The sequence below is a fragment of the Zophobas morio genome, unplaced genomic scaffold (assembly GCF_036711695.1).
Source record: "Zophobas morio isolate AGI-343-1 ecotype UQ-CSIRO unplaced genomic scaffold, CSIRO_AGI_Zmor_V1 ptg000009l, whole genome shotgun sequence".
NCBI lineage: Eukaryota > Metazoa > Arthropoda > Insecta > Coleoptera > Tenebrionidae > Zophobas > Zophobas morio.
This window is the reverse complement of record NW_026972114.1, coordinates 6,576,760-6,604,192: the sequence shown is the minus strand read 5'-3', so window position 1 is coordinate 6,604,192 and position 27,433 is coordinate 6,576,760. Positions and strand designations below refer to the sequence as shown.

Genomic DNA, 27,433 nt, shown 5'->3' with positions numbered 1-27,433 from the left:
TCGGGGTTTTTCCATACCTTTTCCTTTGAACACTAAAGCTCGATGTTACAATTTTTTTTTTCTTCTTCTTTATGACCTGCTTGCCCGCTGTGACTGGACTTTTTTAAAATATATTAATGATGTTAACATTACTTGCTCTATGTTGTATAACAAATTATATGTTATATTTGATCTGTTAGTACCTAAATTTGCTCCCAGAAATCAGCGTCACTATCCTCCCTGGTTCACACTTGAAGTAATAACTATCCATAAACAACTTTAAAAGAATAAAAATCAACACCATTTTAATTTATTTAAAACTCAGCGTGCTTTCTGTAAGCAACTTAGTCAAGCATACAAAGCATGCTTGACTTCTGCTAATAACTCACTATCTAATGATTCTAAAAAATTATGGAGCTTTATAAATAATCAAAAAGGTTCGACATGTATCGGAAACTGATAATGTTTCTAGTTTTATACTTAGAGACTGCGCTCATGTTCTTGATGATCCTCTTTATACTATTTTTACTTTAATTTTGCAACGTTCAAAGTTTCCTGGTATTTGGAAAGAAGTCATGATTTGTCCAATTTTCAAAAAAGGTAAAACTAATCAAACTTCGAATTACAGACCTATATCCTTGCTTTGCAATTTTGTGAAAACTTTTGAACTAGTTTTATCTAAATACATCTATAGTTCAATTAAACATTTAGTATCTCCTTACCAGTATGGATTTATCTTAAACCGTTCAACTGTCTCCAATTTAACATTATTTTCACAGTTCGTCTCAGAAATTGTATTGTAGATTTTTCTGATTCTTTACTAAATTTATTTTTGTCTTACCTTTCTAATCGTGAATTTAGGGTCAGATATCGTAACTTCACGTCCTCTGCTATTTCTCCCACATCTGGGATACCCTAAGGCTCTAACATGGGGCCGTTGACTTTTCTTCCATTTATTAATGACCTTGCAGATGTGGGATTGTGTGACAAATTAATGTTTGTCGATGATTTTAAACTTTATTCGAAAATTGAGTCGTTACAAGATTGTGCATTGCTTCAACGAAATATAGAATATATTGTGCAGTGGTGTCTGGAAAATGGTCTCTCTCTGAATAAAAACAAATGTAATGTAGTATCTTATTCAAGAAAACACATGACTATTATTTACGAGTATAACATTCATGGTTCCATTATTGAGAGATGTCATACAGTCAAAGATTTAGGTATAATATTTGACAATAAACTCACCTTGGTGGAAGACATTCATGCATCGATTGCTACTGCACTTGGAACCTATGGTTTTATATACAAGAACTGCCATAATTTTTGTAATATTAGAACACATAAAATATTGTTTTGTTCCTTGATGAGGTCGAAAATGGAGTATGGTACCTTAATTAATAATAATAATAATAATAATAGCCTTTATTAATTCTTATGGACAATTATATACAATTGTGTAGAATAAGTCAAATACATACATTACAAATTAATACAACAGTAACATGTACAAACATAGTATACGGACACATACAGAGGTAGGTATGGGTAAACATGTCAATTATATATTATCTACTAGGTATTCATTAATTGCGTAATATGCCTTCTCTATTAATAAATCTTTAACTTTTAATTTAAACTGTTTTACATCTAGTTGTTTCATGTACTGTGGTAATTTATTTTATAAACATATTGCCATATATTTGGGAGTATTTTTATAGCATGTTAAATTATGTTTTTGAGATTTCTAGAATGTATAAATTCCGTGTATTATAATTATGATAATCATTAATCGTTCTAAAACTATTATAATTTTTTCTTCACGTGAGTCACTACTGTGTATATGTATAAACTAACCAGCTGACCCCATGAACTTCGTTTCACCTACAATTTAATTTTGAATCTGCAAAATCGAATGCTTTGAAATCTTGCAGATGTTTTAAACATATGATAAGCCTAATAAATTTTTATTCAAAATATATTTACTTATCCCCTCCAAAAAATTCATGACGTCAGCCCAAAATTTTCCCAAATGAATCCTATCTAAAATGTCTAAAATAGGATGAGACTATACTTGTGATTTATCATTCCATTCATATTTTTTAGTTTTGCTTATAGGGGGTGTCTCAAAAAAATTAATCACTGAGTCAATTTATTTTATTGATTGAATCAAGAATTGCAAAACTGAATTTTGAAATATTGCAGAGGTTTTGAAGTTACTGTTTGACATGGTAGGTTTTCAATCAAAATATATCTGTTTATCAAGCCCAAAAACTTGAAGACGTCATCTCAAGATTTTGCCGAATAAATCCTATCTAAAATGTGGAAAATATCATCAGTACATTTTCGTAATTTATCATTGCATTCATATTTTTTAGATTTGCTTTTACAGTGACTCAAAAAAATATATGGATCAGTCAATTTATTTTAGTGAATAACTCAAGAGTTGCAAAAATGAATACTCTGAGATCTTGCAGACGTTTTAAAGTTATTGTAAGCATGGTAAATTGTTAAGAATATTTATCTATTGCCCCCAAAAAATTGATGGAATGGCTCACTCGATTTTCGCAGATAATTTTGGGAATACAATACAGTTATTTTTAGTATTACACTGCACCAATCCAAGGTGGTATACGTGTTGATCGTAAATGTTGATTAGGTCAGCACAAAATTGTGTGAAGAAAAGACTCAACTCGAAAATGCTGAATATGTTTCATTATACTTTTGGTGCGAAGGAAGTTCTGTCGAAACAACGTTCGATCAACTTTTTGACAATGGTTGATATAAATAAAACTCAGTAGATGCTCATACTCGAAATACGAAGTATCTACTCGAATATCAAATCAAAATATTTCTAGTTTTTCTAGATGATATTAATACTTCAGTAGGTAGCAGTTGATGCTCAAGTAGCATCTCGATACAACAAAAAAGACAACAGTGACAGTGTTCAACCATCAAAGCAAAAATCGAGTCACCAAAATATAAGTTAGTATGGGGTAGACACCTTGAGATGGGAATCGCTATGGCCAGTGTTATAAAAAACGCACTGCACAATTTATGCATAAATAAAAGTTAATTACCTGAAAAGTTTCCGATATTCCTGCTCCTAATGTGTTTTTCAAACTGAATGTACCTTTTGACGACGTTCCACGTTCATGGAAGTCGCCATGTTTAGTTAAAATTCACTCTTACAACGATCCTACTCGTTTTCTAAGCTGCTTTACAGACAGCTCAGTTATTTGCCACGCCGATCCTCATTTTTAGATTAAATGCTCACAAAACGCGTAGATGTTCAATTTGTGTCCGGGGAGATACAATGTTTCCAAGTAGGTACTCAGTACATAGAGTAGCTGCTTAGGTATATAAGAGTAATAATGGAGTAAGTACTTCGTACTTTGAATATGAGTATCTACTCAGTTTTATTCATACCACCCAATGTCTCGCTTTAATGTTTGATTATGTTGATTATGAGCACAACGCTGATCAACTTCCATATCCGAATTACCCATGAAATAAATCATTACGGTTTGCACCTGAGGTAGTTCGTCGCACATTTGATTGACTTCGAGGACCTATGTGAGGTTGTCGTCTTCTCGGAATTTTAATGAACTTCATAAAACGACACAAAATTATTTTCACAGTCAATCAAATCTGTAAATTTTGTCTTGAGAATTTTAAAATACTGAAAACTTCAAATTAAATCCTCGAATAACGGTTTTGTCGAAACCAACAAAGTGAAAATAGGTAAATAGAATGGCAGATCAAAATTAATAAGAAACTTTCGCAATGTGTAATTAAATTCATTTTAACCAAGACTTTTCTTAAAATAAACGACGTTTTTTTTTTACGAAAAAAACAAAGAACGATTTGAAATGCAATATACTTTTCACAATTGCACGGAAAAATTAGTTTTGTATGACACGTCAGTTAGACGACAAGTCCGTCAGAAACGCCAACTATTGAAATTAATTCGAAGTGGCGATTCCCATACAAAATTTTTAGAATTTTTTTATTTTTTAACTGTTCTTTGAAGTTTTCCTTATTTTTTTATTTATAAACCATCCCCGTAATATAAAAAATTCTTCAAATCGGTCAAGCCGTTTTTGAGTCTTAGCGAGACTGACAGGAACAGCAATTGATTTTTATTATATAGACGATTAAAAAATGGGGCTTGGTGGTAGAAAGGTGAAAATTTAGGGTTATGTGTATTTTTTGATGCCAATTCTTAAAAAAATAAAAATAAAAAATTTTGTTCAAAAAATAGACAAACATTTTTTAGGGTGGGCCACCCTTATCACTTAGGGGTTTAAAAAATAGTTTACAACCTATTCTCAGACCTACCGAATATACATAAAAAAATTCATACAAATCGGTCAACCCATTTCGGAGAAGTTCGGTTACAAACACTGTGACGCGAGAATTTTATACGTAATGCATCATTACCATAAAAAAGGTTATACTGACTCGACCTTAAAAGATAGACATATGCTGTCGCGGACTTTTCTTTAGAACTTTTAGAGGGGAACAATTTCGTCATACATGATTTTTACGTAACTTTAACCGTTTAAGCAGCGTAAGCAACGGAAGCTGTCAAAGGAGGAATAAGTTTCCCGTTTTTCCCAATTTTTCATTGCTACTTTGCTCCTAATGATCGTAGCGTGATGTTATATAGCCTATATGTAGATATGATACATGGACTATCTAACACAAAAAGATTTTTTGAATTTGAACCAGTAGTTTCTGAGATTAACGTGTTCAAATAAACAAAAGCTTCAGCTTTATTATATAAGTATAGAAGTATAGATAACAGTTCATATTTTTGCGGAGGTGAAGTATGTCCTGCAGCTATCCCTGTATCCAATCCCCATCATTATTCGTACCGCCCTTGTTTGCAGTCTGAGGACTCGTTCTATGCCTGAACACATTCCCTAAGCAATAATACCGTATTGGAGATGAGACTGAACGGTAGCATAGCAGTACATTTTTATTATTTTTATTTCAGTTGTTTTCTTTAATTGTTTAAGAACAAAGCAACATACAGACAACTTGTTACATAGTAGTTTAATTTGGCTTTTCCACTATAATTTGTTATCCAACAATATGCCTAAAAATTTTATTTCGTTCACTTGTTTTATTGAGCCAGCATTGGATTTTATCAACATGATATAATTTTTTTCTTTATGAATATCAGTATAATCAATAAATGTGGTTTTTTGGTTGTTTAATACTAAATTATTTTTACTATAATATTCTTCTATTTCCTTTATTTTTTTTCTTGCTGTTTTAGTTATACCTATATATTACTTTTTTTGTCTGCATTTATTATTATTGATGTATCGTCTGCGTACATCACTGATTGGTTGCAAGGGAAGTCTGATACATATGTTAAATATAATAGAGGTCCTAGTACGGACCCCTGTGGTACCCCTGTGGTCATGACTAACTTACTTGATCTGATTCCATTTATTTCAACATAGTGTACCCTGTTTTCGAGGTAACTTTTAAACCAATCCCATGTTACTCCTCTGATACCATTTTGCCAAAGTTTTTCTAGGAGTTTTTGATGGTTGAGAAGATTAAATGCTTTGCTCAAGTCTATAAAGAGTCCTATGCTACTTTTGTTATTGTCGATATTTTCGTGTATTCTTTCTAAAAAATCAAAGACAGCCGTTGACGCTGATTTCCTTTTAGTAAAGCCATGTTGTTGCGGATGATTACGTCCAGAAATCTCAAGAAAGAAAAAGTAATATAACTAAAACAGCAAGAAAAAATAAAGGAAATAGAAAAATATTATAATCTTTCAGCAACAACTTTTTCAATAACTTTTGAGATGCAGTTCAAGTTTGATATCGGTCTATAATTATTCGTTTGTGTTGGATTCCCACTTTTAAAACATGGTAATATTTTGAATATCTTTAATAAACTTGGGAATTTTCCACTTTTAAATGAATTACTTATTATAATTGTTAATATTTCTGCCAGTTGTATGGCACAATGCTTTAACAGTATTGAAATTATCTCATCTGGACCATTAGCATTACTATTTTTTAATCCGTAGATTGTGTTAACAGATTTCTGTTTCTGTGGCTGGCTGTAAAAAAAATGTTAGATTGTTTATATATATATTGCTGATTTTGTTATATTGACTACATAATATGTTATTTGAGTAAAATCTTTGGCAACGTTATTACATGAGTAGTTTAATTTTTTGACACATACGTAATTATCATTTGTTATATTACCATCCACGTCTATTTGTATTTCCTTTTTTATTTTTGCCTTTTTTCCAATAATTTCCCTTGCTGCTTTGTTCTTATTGGTGGAGATTTCCATTAAATAATTATTGTATTGTTTTTTGGCTTGCATGACATTAGTTTTGTGTATCTTTTTATGTCTCTTATAGAGATTTCTGGCTGTTTCATCCCCGTCTTTAGGTTGTTTGAAAAGTTCCTTCAGAAATTTGGCGGAACTTTTTATTTCTGGCTTAATCCATTTTTTTTGTGGAACCTGTTTTTTTATCTGTTTTGTGTTTTAATGGAAATTCAATATTAAAATAGTGTGTAATTATATTGTAAAACATGTTATACTGAGCATCAGTGTCAATGCAGTGTCTAACGATGTTCCAATTTTCCTTATCTAAGAGATTTTTGAAGTTCCATATATTTTGTATATTATTAAGTTGTCTGTATCTTACCTCATTTTAAGTGTTTTTTCAGCTATATATTTCCTTAAGTTTAATTACTTGGGCCGCATGATCAGACCATCCTGTCCACGTTACATAACACTCATATGCATGTATATCAATCGGGATACAGATTACCCCTTGTTGCTTCCTTTATGATGGGGGGATTTAGAAAATAGGACTGCAAGACGTCCATCATCTCAGATTCTCAAATTGTTGCCCTAAAAAGTTAATATTAAAGTCGCCGCATATTATCCATTTATACTTTCTAAATTTTTTTGACAATATGTCCAACATTATGTTAAACTTGTCAAAAAACACATTAATATTACCATTACTGCTACTCCTGTATATAACGATAACAATTATATTGGTAATCAAATCAGTAAATTTACTTGCTACACATTCAAAGTGTAGGTCAAGAGAGAGACTTTTAATTTCTTCTACCGGTTGAGCCTTGATGTGATTTTTGCATAATATTGCAGTACCACTATGTATGTGGCTTGTTCTACTATAATAGTCAATTAAATAATACCCACTGATATTCACAGAGTCAAAAGCTGTTCCTTCAAACCAATGTTCAGTCACACATGTTACACTACAAGGGTGTTCTTCCAGAGTAACTTCTAGTTCGTTTATTTTATTTACAAGACACTGACAGTTTAAATGCATGACGCTTAAATAACCGCTACTAGTTTTTCTACCTGTAGCTTTTTGGTGTACCCTATCAGGAAGTTCAAAATTTTCCTGGTCTTCGAAAAAAGTTGATTTTTTTATTACCATTCCTGCAGGCCAGTTATCACTTTTATACAGCTGTTCCATGAGCTCTGAGTCTGCACCTACTTTAAATGATACTCTCACTTCTTCTCGTTTGGGAAGAGCCGTCACTTGGAATTCATAACCCGTATACTTTTCCTTAGGTATCGGATTTATGATATACAGTGCCGTCATTTAGATTCTGTTCAAAAACGATTTTTCAAATTTTTAGTATATTTGGAGGATGGTGTTTATCCCCCTCAAGATCGTGAACACTCCCTGTTACTTTCTCGTTTTAATTTTTTGTCTTTGGCTGTACGACGAAAAGTAATATCGGTCAAATTTTTATACACTTTATTTCACAATAAAGTAGACCGTATTGATATTCTAAATACGTTTAATAAACTTGTACCTAAACTAAATTCTCGCCAACAAGTTCTGTTTTATATTGATTCTAGCCGTTCAAACATCTCAGTGCCCACTTTAGTTTTGGTTATGTCTAATTTATTCAACAAAATTGCACATTTATGTGATATTAATTTCGATTCTAGTTCTAGTATTTGTAATTGCTTTGTAAATTTGGATTAATGTTTAATTAGCTATAGACACCTTTGTTTTCTCAATATTTATACTTTTTAGTTGCTGTCATGAATTAGTTTAGTTAGTTTGATATTATTCCTGTAACTGGGTGTTACCTTTGGGAATAAATATTGTTATTATTATTATTATTAAAATACTCGAACCCATATAGGGCACAGTGTAAGTCCCAGGCTCCATTACCTAAACCACTCATCAACGAGGTATTTGATGCACGTGAAACAAATTTTGTATGAAGTAATTATGATAAAAATCAATGCGGATTCATAAATCACAAGTGCAGGAGTGAATTATTTTATAAAATTTAGATAACAATTATAACGCAAATGATGGGGAGATATTTTCATCATCAACTTGCTGGTGGGAACGATCAAACATATTTTGGGAGAAATTAAATAATATACGTGTTCAAACCTAAAAAGAAAGTAGGTTATCTGGTTCAAAATATTTGCAAGCATAGCTTTTCCAGTCACTGTTTCCAATTTATTATTTGTTCATTTCCCCAATTTTGCATACTCCTTATAGAAAGCTTCTGATTTTTTTGGCTCTAAATCTGATTCAACCTCTGACCCTTTTTTTAAATTTTGCATGGACCTTTTCTTGTTAATTTAATTTAGTAACTAGTTACTAAAACATCCTAGCTATCAAGATTTAAATAATATGTACTTCATCCCAAAATTTCATGACTGGAATTTTCATTACCCTAGTCAACTACAAAATACCGCATGATATTCGTTAATAATGGGAAATATCGGCATTTACAGAATTATCGCATTCGCTCTGCTCATACGCTAAATTTTCATTTGTGACATAATCTCTTGCATTGTAAATTTATTATTATAGCTCTATAAAATTGTAACAATTTTGATCAGAAATGATATTTATCGCAGACATTCTATTTACTTGTAAATTTAAAACACGTAGAAACTTTTTTGTACTGTCATATCTGAAAATGACAATTAACATTTGACATTAGCGAAGAGTATTTTTTCTTGTAATGCAATTCGGTACTTTCGGCGCTTAATGCAGGTAGCTATTACCGATGACTGAGTTTATTACAAACACTGGATTACTATTAAATAAATGTTTAATTTGATATCGACGTATCATCGCAGTGGTTATAACATGAAATGATATTGGTTTAATTATTATTTATTGTGTGCAATTGCTAACCGAACACACATTTTAGTGGGATTGATGGAATTTTGAACAGAAAAGTGTGTGTTCCCTTTTCGCACTCCTGGATAAATCTCGGAATTTACACAGACGAATAGGTAACAACAGTAATATTCAAGACTATATTTTTTTGTAGTGTAAATGTAATTTCTTTGTTATAAATTTATGAGTTTGTTTGCAAGGAATATCAGCTTGCAAAGATAAGTTCGTTAATAATTTAGTGGGGTCTGGTCCTAACCTTTCCCACGTCTTCCACAAGTTTGTCACTAATATTGAATCTTATAGTGACTTGCTTTTGTTCACGCTTCCGGTTACCACAATTATGTTGGCAATATGTCTACAGACTGAATTAAATATGTTTCCAGAAAGTTTTCACGTGTAAACTCCAGAGTGTTCTACTTTCCAGACATGAAGAAACATTAGAGAACAATTCTACTAATAAATGTACCATCAAAATATTGTACATTTTTTAAGCATTCGAAAGAAATTGATCAAATTTTAATTGTTAAAATGTTAAAAAACACGACATAACATTTCCTTCATTAATTAATCTAAAGGAAAATTAATGTTGTTTTAGTCATATTTTCTCATTAGTTGCTTTTACTGAATAGTGGTGCTCTGTTCTATTCCGATAATGAAAATTTACATTAGACTTGATGAAAATGTTTCAGTGGAAACAATGGAATTTCTATAAACGAATTAATCATCAAATACGCACATAAAAGCGATCCTGTCCATACCGTTTGAATACATACGCTCACCTCCCTATTGATGAAAAATAAATTAAATTTTTTAGCGTAACGAAGAATTTAAAGTAATCTACAATTAAGTTTAACGTTTTCATGCTTGATTAACATTGATTGCAAGGTCCTTTTACCAACAAGAATACATTTAATTCTTCATTTCTCTACATTTTATATTAATTGTAATTTTAACAAGCATACCAATTATTTCCAGGTATTTTGTATAATGCCCTTATTACCCAAGTAATATTTTGAGCATAAATATTTTTGACTGAGATTCTAACGATAAATTAAACACAATTAGCCATACAAGTTGACAACAGAGAAATCCAATTAATCTGCAGGAATTTAAATTAACGAGCGGTATCTTCCAAATAACATCAAAGTTACATTCTCGCAATAAATTTTTCACTTTCGATTCAATTAACTCAAATTAGTTCGTAAAGCAACCCAAATGAGCCAGCTAGAGCAAAATTAAATTGTACGTACTTCAGCTATAAAAATAAATTTATTTTTATTTCACGCCACATTGTCGTTGTGCTTACTCTTTCATGTTTCCCGCGTTTTGTTGTCCTGTAATGGTTGCAATTTAATTAATTTTATCGCTCATGTAGCATGTAAACACCGTAAATTTTACGATTCCTTTAAAGTGATAATTTGTATTTTGTGTTTACTTGAATTTTTTTGTAAACACATAGAGTGCTTCAGCGACAATAATTTACGCCAAATCCTGCTTAACGGTGTGGAGCTTTAATGCTGGAACTGATTAAAATTTTATTGCTGCCGTGACACACAAAAATTCATTTGATCTCGTCGCTTTGACAATATTGTGCTGTAACTGTAAAACGATTCTTGTCGAAAGTATTAAAATTTATGTGTGTACGAAAAAGAAGATGGTAGTGGTGGCAACTTCCTTTGTAATAAAGTGTTGTTAGAATCCGAGGCTTTCATTAATTAGCTCTTGGGCTATGAGTTATTAAACAGAGTTCGGGAACTTCGGAAGTTCAAACTGCACTTTATCCTACTTGTCTACAACGAACTACATTTTCCGACGGTTATAAAAAACTTTTATTGGGGCTGAAATCGCGCAATTCGTTCCTTAATCGTCCTAATAAATTCCTGAGCGTTGTAACAGTTTTATTGAGATGTTGTTAGATTGATGATCTTGTAGGTGGCCAATAAGGGAAACGATGCCGGAGTTACTATCAGCGGTTAAAGTCAAATTAAATTTCAGCAGAATGATCAAAGAACGGGTATAAACTGACGTATCTGGTGTATCTGCCACGAAGTTGCCACTCACAAACTTTTATTCAATACGGAAGTAACTTTTGTTCAATACGGAAATAACTTATTCGTTGCAGGTATTTTAAAATCTATAAAGAGAAATAGAGGGTGCCCCTTCCAAGTTTGGATATGAAGTATTAATATGGGGAACACTTTAAAGCCAGTGTATTTTTTTTTCAAATCATTACATCGCGCCTATTCACCATACAACGACTTTAAAAATCGTATTTTAAAATTAGCGCTCGAGCCGATTTGTCGCGAAACGTTTCATCTGAGTTCGACGATCGCGTCTTTGGATTACCCATGGAAAATCGAAATGTCAAAGTGAATTTAGAAATTATTCCGCGATCCTCACTCAGAAATCACGAACAACTCAAATTAGATTATTTATCTAGTGTGATGATTATGTAGAATGAATTAATCGCAATAAATGTAAAAATTGATCCATTTGTAGTGCTTAGTGTAGCACATGAAACCCTCCACAAACCTCCTGGAGATGAAGCCTTTCGAGCAGATCGTCTTCCTCAACACCTCCATCGGCAGCATTGTGACACGTGGTGGGGACACGTCAGGCTAGGGATTTACTCGAGGCTGGCTCTTCAGTAACCACTGAACAACTCAAATTGAATTATTTTATCGAGGGTGAGGTTTATTGTAGGACAATTTAAACGCAATAATAGGTGAAAAAGCGAGGGTCTGCTTGTTTCTCAGTAGTTAATTTAATGATAATCAGTAAGTATAACTTTCATGACAATATTGTAAGATGCATCCACGTACACTTTTGTTCATTTTTTCAGCTCGCGAAAACGTATTTGCATGCTTAAATATGATTTGATACATATTTTTTTTCAAATCACAAAAAATTTGAATTCAGTTGATTTTACATCCGTTAAGCAGGAATGGAATATTAGCTCTCATCTTGCACATTTGAAAATATTTTTCTCTATCACCAATGTTTTTTGTTATTCAGAAACCATTTGTATTATTGTTTTATTTGTCTACTATGTTAATAACAACAAAAATAAAAATAATTTTTCACAAAACAACGTGTTGTTCGTTTATCTTACGGAAGGAATTCAATTTGAGTTGTTTAGTAATTACTGAGTAAGGTAGCGCGAGTAAATTCCTGGTTTAACCAACACCCAGGACGCTGGCGATGGAGGTAGGTGATGAGGAAGATGAGCTGCTCAAAAGGCTTCATCTCAGGAGTTTCGTGGAGGGATTCATTTGCTGCAACCAACACTAATAAATGGATCAATTTGTGCATTTATTCCGTTTAAGTTATATATAATTCAGCTCTGCGGGCCTTAAAGGCCCTGGGCTTTTTTTACAATAATTTTCCATTTGTTCCTGTCGGCTACTTTGGATCTCCAATCTTCAATGCCTAAGTTTTGAAGATCTTTTCGAACATCTTCAGTTTTGGCCTTCCTCTCTTTTTCTTTCCTCCTTTTAGGCGGTCTAATACTTTCCTAATTGTCCTTTCCTCTGGTGCTCTTCCGACGTGGCCTAGCCATCTTAGTCTCTGTGCTCTGATTATCTTCGTGATTGTTGGTTCTCCGTATATTTCCTCGATCTCTCGATTTGTTCTTCTTCTCTATTGGTCTAGTTCTTTTATACCTCCATATATCTTTCGTACTATCTTGCGTTCCCATACTTCCAACTTCTGTTCCTTTTCGTTCGTTAGCGTCCATGTTTCACTAGCGTACAGGACTGTAGGTCTTACTATTGTCTTATATACTTGTTTCTTTGTTCGTCGTGTTACATACTTACTCCTCAGAAATCTGTTTAATCTTTCTACACTCTTTTTTTGCTTTCGCGATCCGTTCTTCTATCTCTTCGTTCATTTCGTTTTTGTTTGTAATTACTACTCCTAGATATTTGGACCTATTTACTTCTTCGAATTCGTATGTTGTTCCTTCTTCTGTAGTTACTTTCAGTGGTTTTGCTGGGGTTTGTTTAGTTTCCATCTTCATAAACTTCGTTTTCTCTTGGTTGATTGCTAAACCCATTCGTTTCGCTTCTCTGATTAGATTTTTTGTCATTTTCTTCATTTCTGCTTCTCTTCTCGTTATACATGTCACGTCATCTGCAAAGGCTATATTTTGGTGTCTTTTCGTATATCGTGCTCGTTCTGTGGATGCCACTTCTCCTTATTATTGCTTCGAGTACTAGATTGAACAGGGTAGTTGATATTGGATCTCCTTGCCAGAGTCCTGTTCTTGCTTGGAATGGTTCTGACAACAGACCATTTATCCTAACTCTGTTTCTGGTGCTCTGTAGGGTCATCTTTGTCAGTTTTATTAGTTTTCTTGGGACTCCCAGTTCTTGCATGGCTTCTAGCAGTTCTTTCCTGTTAACCGTGTCATAGGCTTTTTTAAAGCAGAACAGCAGATATAAATTGATTCCCTGTTCGTAATGTACTTCTTATAGTTGCTTCAATATAAATATCTGGTCTACAGTAGATCTATTTTTCCTAAACCCTGCTTGATATTCTCCTACTATTTTTTCCATATGCTGCTTTAGTCTTCGGTTGATGCAAGTGGCCATTACCTTATACGTTACGTCTAGCAGCGTTATTCCGAGATAATTTTCGCATTTCGTAATATCTCCTTTTTTAAATATCGGGAAAAGTACTACTTCACTCCATTGTTCTGGCATTTTTCCTTCCTTCCAACATTCTAGCACTAGTCAATGTATCTCTGATGCTACTGCTTCTCCTCCGTACTTTAGCATCTCGCCCTTTATTCCGTTTCTACCAGGACTTTTGTTGTTTTTCATCTGCATTAGTGTTTCTCTGATCTCTCCTTCGTTAATTTCTATTGTTTCATCTGGGTCATCCGAGTCGTTCACTCTTTCGTTCGTATCTTGCTGTGTATCCTGTTCGTTTAGCAGTTCTTCAAAGTATTCTGCCCATCGTTTTATTCTTGCTTCTTCGTCTTCTATCAGGTTGCCGTCCTTGTCTTTACAATATATTACTCGTGGTTGATAGCCTCTTTTCTCTTTTTTCACGTCCTGGTAGAAGTTCCTTATTTCATTCTTGTTGAAGTTTTCTTCTATCTGTCGTATTTGTTCTTCCATTTTTGCTCGTTTCTTATTTCTGCATATCTTCTTGTACTCTTTCCTTTTTTCTTGGTAATCTTTTTGGTTCTTCTCATATTTTGATTTTAGATATTTCTGTCTGGCTGACTTCCCCGCTTCTATTGCTTTTCTACATTCCTCGTCAAACCATTCGTTTCTATTTTTGTTGTATTTTTTGACGAACCCTAGTACTTCTTCCGAGGTCTTCCATATGTTCTCTTGTAGTTCTTCCCACCTCTCTTCTATAGGTATGTCTTGCTCTGTTGATCTTATTCTCTCATTCATCTTTTGTTCATATTCCTGTTGTACTTCAGCTTTCTTAAGTTTGTTTACATTTATATCACGTTGTGTCTTCTTTCCTTCTTTTTTCTTCGGTATTTCTTGTTTGAGGTCTGCTCTTACTAGAAAGTGGTCTGAATTCGCTTCTGCTCCCCTGTAGCTTCTTAATCTGGTTATTAGTTGGGCATCTCTCCTTTCTACCAGTATATGGTCTATTTGGTTGACCGTTTTTCCGTCAGGCGACATCCATGTGCCTTTGTAGATCTCTTTCTGCGCAAAGAAGGTGCTTTTGACTACCATTTTGTTTTCTTCTGCAAACTCTCTCAATTTTTCTCCATTTTGATTCGTTTTTTGGTGTTTGCTTTCTTTCCCGATTGTTGGCCTGTAGCAATTCTCTTTACCTATCATTGCGTTGGCGACTCCTATAACGATTTTAATGTCATGCTTTGGTATTTTCACATATTCTCTTTCTAGTTCTTCGTAATATTCTGTTTTTACTTCTAGATCTTTCTCTTCAGTCGGTGCATGTATATTTAGTAGGCTTATTTTCCTGTACTTACTTCTCAATCTTATATAGCTCATTCTTTCTGAGATTGGTTTGAACGTACTTACTGCTCCTTTCAGGCTCTTCTTCACCATGAATGCTGTTCCTAGTTCTCTGTTGTCAATTCCGCTATTAAATAATATGTAGTTGTCTATTTCAGTGATGAATTTGCCTTTTTGTTTCGTCTCTTGTATAGCTGCTACATCTATATTATACCTTTGTAATTCTTGAACTATTTGTTTGAGTTTTCCTTCGCTATATGTTCCTCGAACATTCCATGTTCCTATTCTAATTTTCGGGTTTTTCTTTCTCTTCGTAATTCCTATCGGGTCATCCATGAGCTTTGCATACGTCGTCATTGTTTTCCGGTGTGTGGTTTCTTCCTCTGTTAGTTTTTTGGATTTTCTTTGGGGTGCGACGGTGCTTTCACTAATTTGTCTAATTTAGTGTCCCAATGCCAGACTTCTCCTGCCCATATCATCTTTTTGTACCCTACTTTTGCCTCGACTCCTTTCTCTTTTTCTGCTGCTGCTATTCCTCTTATTTTCTTCTGTATCTCGCTCTCTTGTTTGGTGTAATCGCCTTCAATAAACGTTTTTGATCCTTTTAATTTGTTCTTCTGTTCCATGATTGCTCTTTTTGTGTCCCAGTTCTCTATCTTTGCTACTACTATGTCGTATTTTTCGCTGACTAATCTTGCGTCTTGTATCTTAGTTTGGATTCCTACCTTATTTTTTAGGAGTTCTTCAACCTCTGCTGTTATTTCGCTTCCTTGTAGTTTCCCTCCTTTGATTACAATGTTGTTTCTCCTTTCTGCTTTTTCCAGTTTTTCTAAGTGTTGCTCCACTCTTTCTAATCTTTCGGTCAGTCTTTAGTTTTCTTCTCTTAGTGTTGTTACTTCTGTTTGGTATGCTCTTTGGTTTCTTTTCATTTCTGCGATTTCCTCCATTAACGTTTTAAACATATTCTTTACTTCGTCCATGTCTCTTGCTTGTACCCTCTTCTGCTTCCTCTGTACTCTTTGACCTTCCGGTGATGGTGAAAAGGAGGTTTCTCTTTTTCGTTTCTGGTTGTCTTGTTCTTCTATTGCTGGTTTGTGCCCTTTTTCCAGTTCAGGATTCCCGTTTTGCATTCCCTGGCCGACTTTCTTGCTTCCTGTGTATCTAGTACGTTCCTGTGTTGTTTACTTCGTGCCGCGATAAGAACTGTCACCCAGACTATCTCTTCGGAGGTTAGGTTCTTTTGATTCCACACTTTCCCGAATAATTTAATAAGGCTATCAAGAACAGATCTCTGAAGCATCGCATTTTGCAAATTTTTTCTATTTGATAAGGTGTTGGCAATTCATTCAGAAAAAGTAAAATTTTATACAAACTTGAATACGAAATGAAGGATGTTTCCGTAAGATCCCAAGCAGTGACTCAATCGAGAATTTTTTGTGGTCAGGTCATATCATAAGCTTTTTCAATATCAAACAACATAACTAGTACTTTGTGAGTCTCTAGTTCTAAAACTACAACATTCGTTTGAGTCGATCCAGATTATAACTATAGGAAATACTTGTTATAGAGATGGATCTATACGAGTTCACATCATGTTTAGATTTGTGAGATTTCAGGATAGGCAAGACGATTGCTTCTGATCAGAGTTTAGGAAATTGATATTGATTGTGGATACTATTGAATAATTAAAGGAGGAGGAGCAGAATCCTTACAGTTTAATGATGCAGAACCATCAGTGTAAGTTAATCGGATAGTCTGAGTCTATTGGTATAGAAAATGGAAGGTTACTGGACGTCCTTTCACATGCGTCAGCAAAAATTTCAGCTATATCTTCTTTATTGGATACAATGACGTTGGAATGGATCGTGTACCTACTTTTTCATTTCTTCTAAATACAAAAGTCCAACTTCTTGCGACAGATGCCACAATAAAGTTGATGGAATATTTTCCATGCGTTCTTCAACATCTTCTATGGCTTCATTGATAGGCAATGTTGGTCGTTCAGCACCTCCACTGATCTAAATAATTATTAGTCAACACATGGTATTATTTATTAGCCATAGAGGATATATCTGAAAATAAATACAATTTCTTTAAAAAAATAACGAACAAACTTCTTTTGATGATTGCCCGACACTGGATTGGAAAACAAAATGTTACGTCGCTTGCAGAATCTTCTACTTGAAATAATAATAATAATAAAGAGTTATTATCCAACGAACTTTTGTCCAATTACAGGATAATTACAAAAAAAAAACTTCTAAATCTAAATATACTATCAAACTTAACTACGGAATTCTTATAGCACTAAGCTTACGAGCAAACTTGACAATACAATACATATCAAATGCCGAAAACTTCTTTAAGGATATTACCTAATTTATCAAAAAATAAGTCATTGTTGCCATATTTGTTGTAGACATAACATATAAAATATAACGGAGACTTTTTGGCATATTTGTTTCTACATTTAGGCAGATGAAATGTATCCCTATTTCTAAGAAATCTTTGCGGAATACGAAAATTTAACATACTGACAATATCAACAACATCAACTAAATTATTCACAATGTTATACAAAAATTTTACTGCAGCAACTTCTCTTCTCGCTTCTAGAGCTTTCAAGCCAAATCTCTGTAGCATTAACTCCTCAGGATATATTTTCTTGGAGGGTAAACCTTGTCGCACTTGTACATCAGGTACTTAAGAAATCGCCTTTGCTGGTTCTCAATCAATAATTTATGACACTGATCAATCGGGGACCATACAATCGAGCAATATTCTAAAACAGAACGTGCATAGGAGATAAATAACTTTGTGGTACATTAAAGAGTTTAGCATTACGTATAATGAACCCGGTAGTCGTACATGCTTTGACTGTTATATGGTTGTAATGGTCTTGAAATTTAAATTTAATTTTAATATCTTTCTTATCGACGTTATAACTATTAGTGATGGTGTACTTTTTGTTAGAATAAGTAATAATGCTACATTTCTCGTAAGATATCTTAAGCCTACTATTCTGTGATCATTCAGAGAAATTTATTAAATCTTGTTGTAGAGCTTTGGTGTCTTGAGCGTTTACTATTTCTCTAAATATTTTAACGTCGTCAGCATAAAGTAGTATTTTGCTTTCAACAAAGTTAGGCAAATCGTTAATAAATAAAACAAACAGTAATGGACCAAGAATGGATCCCTGTGGTACGCCAGAAGTGGCTCGATACAAGACAGACTCAAAACCTTCATAGGCAACAAACTGGGTTCGACCAAGTAAGTAGCTCTTGAGAAGACTGATAAAATTACCAACAAATCCCAGAGCTTGAAGTTTATGCAACAAAATGTAGTGATGAATTGAGTCAAAAGCTCGTTGAAAATCTAGGTAAATTACATCTAACTGACTACTTTTATTCAAAATATCACTAGAGAGAAGAGTACTAAATTCGTCAAAGTTGACCGACCTTTGACAAAACCATGTTGCTGTGTAGAAATACTAGTCCGAGTCTGGTTGTATATTTTCAAAAAGCTTTGAAAAATTAGATAATATAGAGATCGGTCTATAATTAGACACATCAGTGGCTTCACATTTTTTATATACCGGTGTAACATGGGCAATTTTCCAAAGATCTGGATATTTACCACTCTCAATACAAGTGTTAAACAAATGAGATAAAGGTTCCGCAAAAATAGTGGCACAATCTTTAATAATGAAAGCTGGAATACTATCAACACCGGAAGTAAATTTATTTTTAAGCTTTTTGCACGCAGAAATAACATCTTTGGTCCTGACAGGTGTCAGAATTATACTTAGGGAGTTAATATCATAATGTGTAGGTGGACTAAAGGAAGATTTCGAATCTGAAAATGCACTAGAAAAAAATTGGGCGAATGCATTGAGCACATCGACAGGTTTGGAATACATAACACCGTTATAAAATACTTCACCGGGTATCCGACTAGCACCTCTCTTAGATTTAACGAACACCCAAAATTTAGAGGGATCAGAAGAAATCTGACTTTGTATCAGCTGAATAGGCGCTTTATAACAATTCGAAATCATTTGTTTCGATAAAACTCTTAAGGTACTAAACTCCCTATAATCAGCTTCAGAATGACTCTTCTTGTAATTCTTGTATGCTATAAATTTAGCTCGCAATAATTTAATTAATTCAGAAGAATACCAAGGCGGATAACGCCTTGAACAATGACGGGATTTTAAGGGAACATGACAGACAAATATATTTCTGAGTATGGAATAAAATAAGTCACACATTACATTGACATTATTAGTGATAAGCAACGAATCCCAATTTATTTCACAAAGGTGCTGGTAAAGATTAATGTAATCACCCTTTTTGTAATTGAACTCGCGTGACAACACATTTTTTTTTAATACTTTTTGACGAAAGCTATTGATTGGGGTAAAGTGAATATTCAGTGGTGGGATGATAAGAATCAATACGTACTAAGGGCAAAAAGTCTTCAGTTCGTAATCTTCGCAGCCAGTAGAAGGAGGAATATACAGTGTTAAAATTACCGCCGATTTATTTCGTGATAGTTTAACTTTAACTGCGACAAGATCAATGCACGAAGCATAAGAACTCGGTAAGGAGATAACACTAGCCGATATTGAAATGAGAAACTTAAAAGAATGGGTGCTGTTACTGTTGACGAAACGTAACAAAACATTTTGGATGAACGTACGGTATATCTACAAACTGTCTTAAAGTCAACCCAATGGTCTCTAATTTAGTTATACGTGTTTTTAAAATGGTAAAATGGGTTTTTTATAAGCCAAATTACGTTTGAGACATTTTCGTTGGAAATAGTACTGAGCATCGGCGATGTGTTTCGACACTGTGGACCCAAATACCATAATAACCTAAAATGTTTCATTTAATTTAGAATTACATACCAAAATTATGAATAGCAATAAACGAACCATCTTTATATCGTCAATGAATCCCATATTGACTGAACAGATTCTGGAAGCAAAATCAGTCCTATCTTAGTAACTACCAGCCAGGTCCATCCACCTTTTATTTTTTTAGAAGTTCTATCATTTGCCAAAATCATTTTTGTTTTGCTCACCTTCGCCGTTTTCATCGTAGCGATTTTATTTCTGTTCAGTATAAGATCCACCTTTCATTCAACTAAATTTCGAAAATAGTTGAAAATGCTCGAAAATGTCAAAAGTGCCAAAATCAGTTTTAACTTATCAAATACTAGTCCCGCCCATCCGCCGTCTATTTTCTTCGAAGGTACACCATTTGCCAAAATCAGTCTTATCTTAGTAAGTACTAGCCCCACCCACCCGCCCTCTATTTTCTTGGAGGGTATGTCATTTGCCAAATTTAGTCTTATCTTGGCAAGTACTAGGCCCGCCCACCCCCCGTCTTCTCATTCTAACGACTAATTTTATTTCTATTGAGTATAAGATCATTCATTTCATTCAGACCAGACAAAATCAATCACTGAAAAGGACACAGGGTGGTTGGGCGGGGCTAATTATGTTCTTCTGTCGAGTAGGAGTGGAAACTAATAATATGTATAATCTAGGATGTGAAAAAAGGAATAAAACGTGCTAACCGTAACTTTTTTTGTTATAGTAGGTATTTACTAGAAAATTTATTTCTTATTTCATCACCTGACCTAGCCTGACCTGACCTGACCTGACTTGACCTAACGTGACCTGACCTGTCCTGACTACTCTAGTGTCCCAAATAAACAAATTTTAATGAATGAAATATATGAATATGATAAGAGATTCGCAGATGATATGCATGGTGGCACTCTCTCAGTTGGTAACAAAACTTAGAAAAAAATAATTTCACAACAAAAAAGTATTGTAAATGCCAGTGTTCATAGTTTAAGGCATAGTCAGGTGCTTAAAGCACGAGGTAAGTACTTAACATAACCGTTAGGTAGTTTAGCCGAAAAAAATAATGCTCGTAAGGTACGAGACAAAAAATTATCACCGTACAGAATTTTTGCCTAAATTTATTAAAAGAAAGTAAAGATACCTGGTTGATATAGCAATCCCATTTTAATTAATTTAATAAAACGTTTTCAAAGAAAACACCAAACGGAACGAAATTTATTGAAAATAAGTAACTTTGTTAACAGATTTATTGTGACAAATTATTACTACGTTTCAAAAGAGAACTAACTAATTAAATGCAAACTAATTTAACTCCCAATGTAGTTTCCACCTGACTCTATGAGATTCTAGACGGGTTTCTTCATAGAATTGACCAAATGAATAAAGTAATTGACGTCCAAATTCTCCTAAGCCGTCAAGATACCATTAATTCATTCACTCTTGCCTACTGCCTTCCATCTTTGTAAACCTCTCGTATCAGCGAACTCCATACATTATCAATAGGGTTGAGATCCGCGCTTTTGGCAGGCCATAGTAGCAAAGCTATATTTTCTCCTTGAAACCACGTTTTCGATGAATTAGACACAAGAATGGACGCATTATCTTGCTGAGACATCAGTAAGTTCAAATGTGGTTTGAGGTGCACTTCCAACACATCTTGGTAGTTCAGAGAGTCCATTCGATTTGAAATAAATGCTAAGTTAGTATTGCCTAAGCTAGTAAAGGCACCCCAGACCATAACATTGCCACCTCTTTGGACTCGTTTCGACAAGTGCTTAGGTTCTTTCCGTAAATTGTGCCAATAATATCTAAAACCATCATGACCATCAAAATTAAATTTCTTTTCATCTGAAAAAACTGTCTGGAACCATTCTTCATTTTTCGTCTGCATTTCTCTGGCTCAATTACAAAGATTGGTTGTTTCTTATATTTGGCATATTTAACATTTTTGTCATTAGCCAGTACTCGCAAAACTGTTCTTTTGTGACCAGAAAGTCCTATCTTTTATCCTTTGGGACGACATGTTATCCTTTATAGCCAGAGTCACAATGGATCTTTTTGCACGCGCAGTGAGTTTTCTTTTCTTCCACAATTTTGTCGTCCATTTTGACTGTATTTTTTTCTTACAAACTTGGAGATTGTGGTTCGATCTCTTCCAATCGTTATTCCCACTTCTCCAAAACTGAAACCTTGGTCATAGCATGCCTCAACTTTTTTTTTTCTTTACCCATGACGAAATACAATTATTATAGCTCAGCCAAATATATTCCAACATTTTGACAATTCTAACAAACAATTGCAAATCCTACAAATGAACAACAATTAGGCATACTACGTTTTTCTAATTAATTTTTATATAAAAAAGTGATGGGTGATAATTTTTTGTCTCAAAATTGCTTGACACAGTTGAGTTTTCACAGATCAGAAAAATCATTTTTGTACGTAAACTAAATACACTTTTACTGGATGTATTATTTAGTCAAAGGAGTACATAATAAAAAATTCTTAAAAAATTGTGCCGTATTAATATTTTGTCTCGTACCTTATTTTATTAGTTTATTTCACTAAAAAGTCATTAATGTCAAAGTTACGTCAACGTGTTTTAAAAAAAAGTAGTCTGTTTTCTTTCTTTATTCTTGTAATGCACAACATTTGTCACTTAATTAGAAAGAAATATCAACATCAGTTTAACAATTTTTCACAATTATTAAAGTGCAATTTTCTAACATAATAAAATTTGTAATATTTTATGCGGTAAAATCTAAATTGTTTATCTCACAAACTTTTTTCATATGTACTAAAAAGTTACAGCGTTTATTTTTAATTAAGCTAAAATTCATTTTAAAAATGTTTGTTCACACCTACGTTGTGTGCATGTATTCTAAATTTCAGTAGACAATTTTAAACCATGAACGAAATTACGATATCATCCGTAACTTTACAAATCAGACCAATACACAGGCAGAGGTAGCATCTATTTTCTGTTGCAAGAAATAATAAATTTTATCCATTTGCTCCTTCATTGGAAATTTAAGAATATTTATTTGTCTAATAAACGTTAAACTGCGTTGGATTTTTTTCAATAACGTCCTATTTTACATTTAAAGTACAATCTTGCTTTCTTTGAACTCACTGTTAAAAATGGCGGATGCGCCGGGTTAGCGTAAGAATAAATGTATATTTTCCTCAAATGGAGAGGGATTAAAATGCATGTGATATTTGAATTACAAAGGCTAATAGCTTTTGTTAAATAGCGTAATTGCGTTAGTATTTTTTGATTTAAATACTTAAACATAATTCCTTTTATCGTACATGATGTAATTCAATGCATTATATATTTGTCAAAAAAACGGATAATAAATGTTCGCATTATTTTGAACATAATTGTAAGGCCCTTGCATGCATTTTTTTTCAAACCAAACGGAGAATGGATTTTTTAAGGAAGGAGTATCCAAGCCATTATGAAAATTTGCAGTTTTCTCTTGTTTCGATATGTGAAACGTTAATACCTATTTTGAGTCTCCTTATGTATACTTGACATTGTTATACTATACTTTTTCACAATGTTCTTGAAAACAATAAACTTGCCACCACTAGAGAATTATTTAAGCAAAGTATTTTATCAAAAAATTCTTTGTAATGACTCTACTTTGTCAACTTAATATGTACAAAAATATAATAATTTTTGACGACTATCTTAGTTGCACCAAAAAAGTTGTTGGTCAAAAACTCACTTTATCAAAGACTAAAACTTCCAGAGTAACGATAATATAATTTCTTATACTTCTACTTTCATTAAGAATTTCTTCTAACAAGGCTTTCGACAAATTACCTTTAAAATGTTGAAAATTGTTTTATGAGTATAGTAAAAATCTAATTATCACAAAAAGCTCTTCAAGATTTTTAAAACCAAAACGACAGAAACCCTAACCACTTGTTTGGGTACGAGTTCTGTATTCACTATCCAGTCATCATTAAATTAAAAAGTTCAGAGAAACGAATTTATTTCCAGACCAACTTTTGTAACGTCTTTTATCCTATATCTGTACCTGTTGCTGAAGCGGTGAAACGACACTAAAACTCAGTTATTAGTGATTGAATTACGGTCATTCTTCCAGTTACAAAATGAACCACCTTTTCAGACAGACAATTTGTATTCAACGTCAGTCTTGTTGTTGTAACCGACCGGCTATAATCTAATGTTTCATATCTCAATACAAATGAAAAAATACTTCCGTGGCACATCTATACGTTAACCTTCCAATAAATTTTGCGCCGTGCGATAAATGGCTTTGTCTCAGTTACAAAATTTATAGCGCTCTACTTTTGTGTGTCTGTGGTTGTGACCTGTTTTTAACCGTAAGTAAGCCCTTTCAACTTGACACATTTTATTGTAAAACATTCTAAGCTTTAATCCTTTCATGCCTCGAATTTTTATCGCTACTGTAACAGCTCCTTTACGGGTTTGGGAAAAATGCTTTGAATTCTCCTGAAAGACTAATTTCGTATTTGTCGATTCAATCGAATGGAAAATCCATTTGAGTGAATTTGAGAAGCGGTTAATTATTATGAATTCTTGATGTTATGGCGCACAAAATTCGTGGAAAAGTTAGGTGCTTTTCACGCGGAAAATTCTTTCAAAAGCAACGATAAAGTGAAGCTTTCCTTATTGATAGATTATGAGTAAAGATCGCATTTTTATGCACAATTTTCTTTCTATGATATGCACATAAAGTGTTAAAATATGTATATAAAATGCTAAAATATGCAAAAGTTTTCATTAAGTCAGCTTTCGTTTTAAAATTCGTGATGCAATACTTACCTTGGAAAAAACAACCAAATACATATAATTTTTAATACTCCTGTGTTATTGCAAGTTTATGATACTGAAACAAAAATACTTGAATTTTAATAAACCGAGTACTTTAACTGTATTTAATGAACTAATTCATAATAGTCCACAATAATAGAATACACTAATCTTGACCCTATTTTAAACAACAGAGAAATCTCAGCTCACAAAATTCTTGATTCCCAGTCGTCCCAATTGAAGAATTAAAATATTAATAAATTTTATAAGTGTAAACACTTCTTCTAATAAATCAGAACACAGGTATCGATTTTGAGCGCTTTCAGCAAGTAAAAGGGACGGAATTTTGATCGCAGGTAAAACCTAATTTTTTTTGGCCTAGGCGGCAAACTATAAAAATCAGGGAGGCCACAACAATAATCGTTTATATTTCAATTTTCACACGTAACTAATTATCGAAAATATGCACTTTTTTCGAAATACGCAAAAATGGTCACATGAGTTTTATGCATTAAATTGTACATATCAGACATGTGAACTGTATCTAGCAACTTTGATAATAAGTTCAGGTAAATATTAAATAATACAACGTATGCACTCGAAATTATGCTGAACTAAGGTTTCTACATGTCATAAATTTTACTGCATCCAATTTCACAAATGGCACAATCACATTTTATAGTTCTAGTCATCTGAACTCTCTTGCAGCACTGCTTCGATCGCGAATAATAATTCAAACATTAAGTAGATACAGCTGACATCTAGAGAAATAAATTAGTTTTGCTACTTTTTTAAGCTAATTGTACCATAAAATGTGTCAACTAAATTATGTGAGATTTTTTCATAGCAGCTAATCAAATGTAAATGATAATAATGTGTTGATCTAAAGTAGGAGTATTGAGAATGGAACATAAAATCGGATACAAATGGTTCGAATGATTTTAAAGCATTATTTTTCATGGAGACCTGCATACTGAGAGCGGACTAATCAGAACAGGTTATGTAGGTGCGCTCATGTATGGGTTTCCATAAAAGATAATGTTTTTAATATTGTTCGAACCGTTCATATTCAATCCTATCACACCCGTCCTGTTTTCAATGCATCCTGCTTAAGTGAAACGTTGAACATTTTACATAATACGATTTCACAAGTTGTCTAAAATTGGTTTCAATAATAGAAGTTCTTTCATATTTATTAAATAGAGCTTGTGGTGATTGAGTATATTCCACCGACGCGACAAGTATGAGTTAGATAACATTTCACTGTCCAACTTAAGTACGAGAAATAAGTGAATTTTATCCTGTTATCGTAGATTGTTTATTTCGTTCGAAGTGGGATAAAAGTATTATTACTTGTGGAAAGTTTGCTAATAAAGGGATGCTAGGTGTAATGGCGCGAGTATGATAATATGTCAGCCCACGGGCAACCTAGAAAACTTCATCAACGACTTCAGAACTTGGTTAAAACTAATTTATATAAATGAAAAAGATGCTTATTTGCGGTAAAAACGTGTGCGTTAAGTTAACTTATTCCACTAATTTGGGATAAGTTAAATGAGTGTAGTAATGTAATTCATGAAACAACCGAAATGAGCATCCCACTGCCTGGTCGTAGATAAAATATTTTAGCTGTTTATGTTTCCTAATAACACTGAAAAACACATACTTTAATTAGGCTTTGAGACCTAAATGTCGTGGAACAGTAGATATACTGTAGATAATAAACTAGAAATATGTAAGGAAAAGCTGGCAAATTTTATCTTCGGTGAATTGTAAGAGTGAATGAAAACAGTGAGCACATTCTCTGTGCCAACAACTTAATTTTGTATGAGATGCCTAGAAGCGACCGCCGCCGCGGTTTATCCAAATGATTTTCTAACCTTTATTCATCCAAATTCTGACTTGTAGAAGTCAGCTGTCATGATTTAAAATTCAGTTCCGCCAAAATTCAAAGTACGGAAAATTCGTACAATATAGAAGGAACTACGTTGTGCTGTCAATATGGCGACATTTATTCGTAGATACAAATATCTGAAGTAGTGATGGGGAAGATCAGTTGTAAAATATTAAAATATTAATATCATATCAAATGTTGTTTCTTTTCAGAATAAATGAATTAGAAGTTTAGGCACGACATATGAAAACGTCGGTGTATATTGAGCGTGTTATTTATCATGTTATAATATTTTGGAGAACTACTTATTATTTTCAAATTTTTATGATAGAACTCCATGTCAGATTGAGATGTATAAATCTGTCAAAAGAGAACTTGAAGCACGTGTCCAAAATAATGAACGTAACTTGAGAATTAAATACATATATCAATGGACTTCCAAGGATAGTGTCGGAAAACTGTCCAATAGTGCAATTTTGTCATTGTTAGTTCTATATCAGAATGTTAGGGGCCTTAATTCTAACATTGCTAAATTCTACTATAATTCATGTGATCATGTGTCTCTGATATTAATGTGATTTTGTTGAGTGAAACATGGCTTAGTAGCTCTGAATATAATAAGTGGGAAGATCTGGAGGTAGTGGTGTTTTCGCAGCGTTTCAGGATAAATTTAAAGTGATTCCCTTGGACATTTCTGGGCTCAATAAATTTGTACTTCTTATTAACGTTG

General features: G+C 33.2%; 2 protein-coding genes across 2 annotated transcripts in view; one reads left to right on the top strand and one right to left on the bottom strand.

The window, feature by feature from the left end:
- Positions 1–27,433, top strand: part of LOC135125784 (metabotropic glutamate receptor 2-like) — a 1,169,526-nt gene that overhangs the window by 48,538 nt on the left and 1,093,555 nt on the right. The gene's annotated exons all lie outside the window — the stretch shown is intronic.
- Positions 13,906–15,477, bottom strand: LOC135125697 (craniofacial development protein 2-like). Its single transcript, XM_064051352.1, has one exon. The coding sequence runs from the start codon at positions 15,475–15,477 to the stop codon at positions 13,906–13,908; it is 1,572 nt and encodes a 523-aa protein (XP_063907422.1).

What these genes read in the sequence shown, in the direction of transcription:
- LOC135125697 (XM_064051352.1), bottom strand. Translation starts at nt 15,477, where the DNA reads ATGACGACGTATGCAAAGCTCATGGATGACCCGATAGGAATTACGAAG.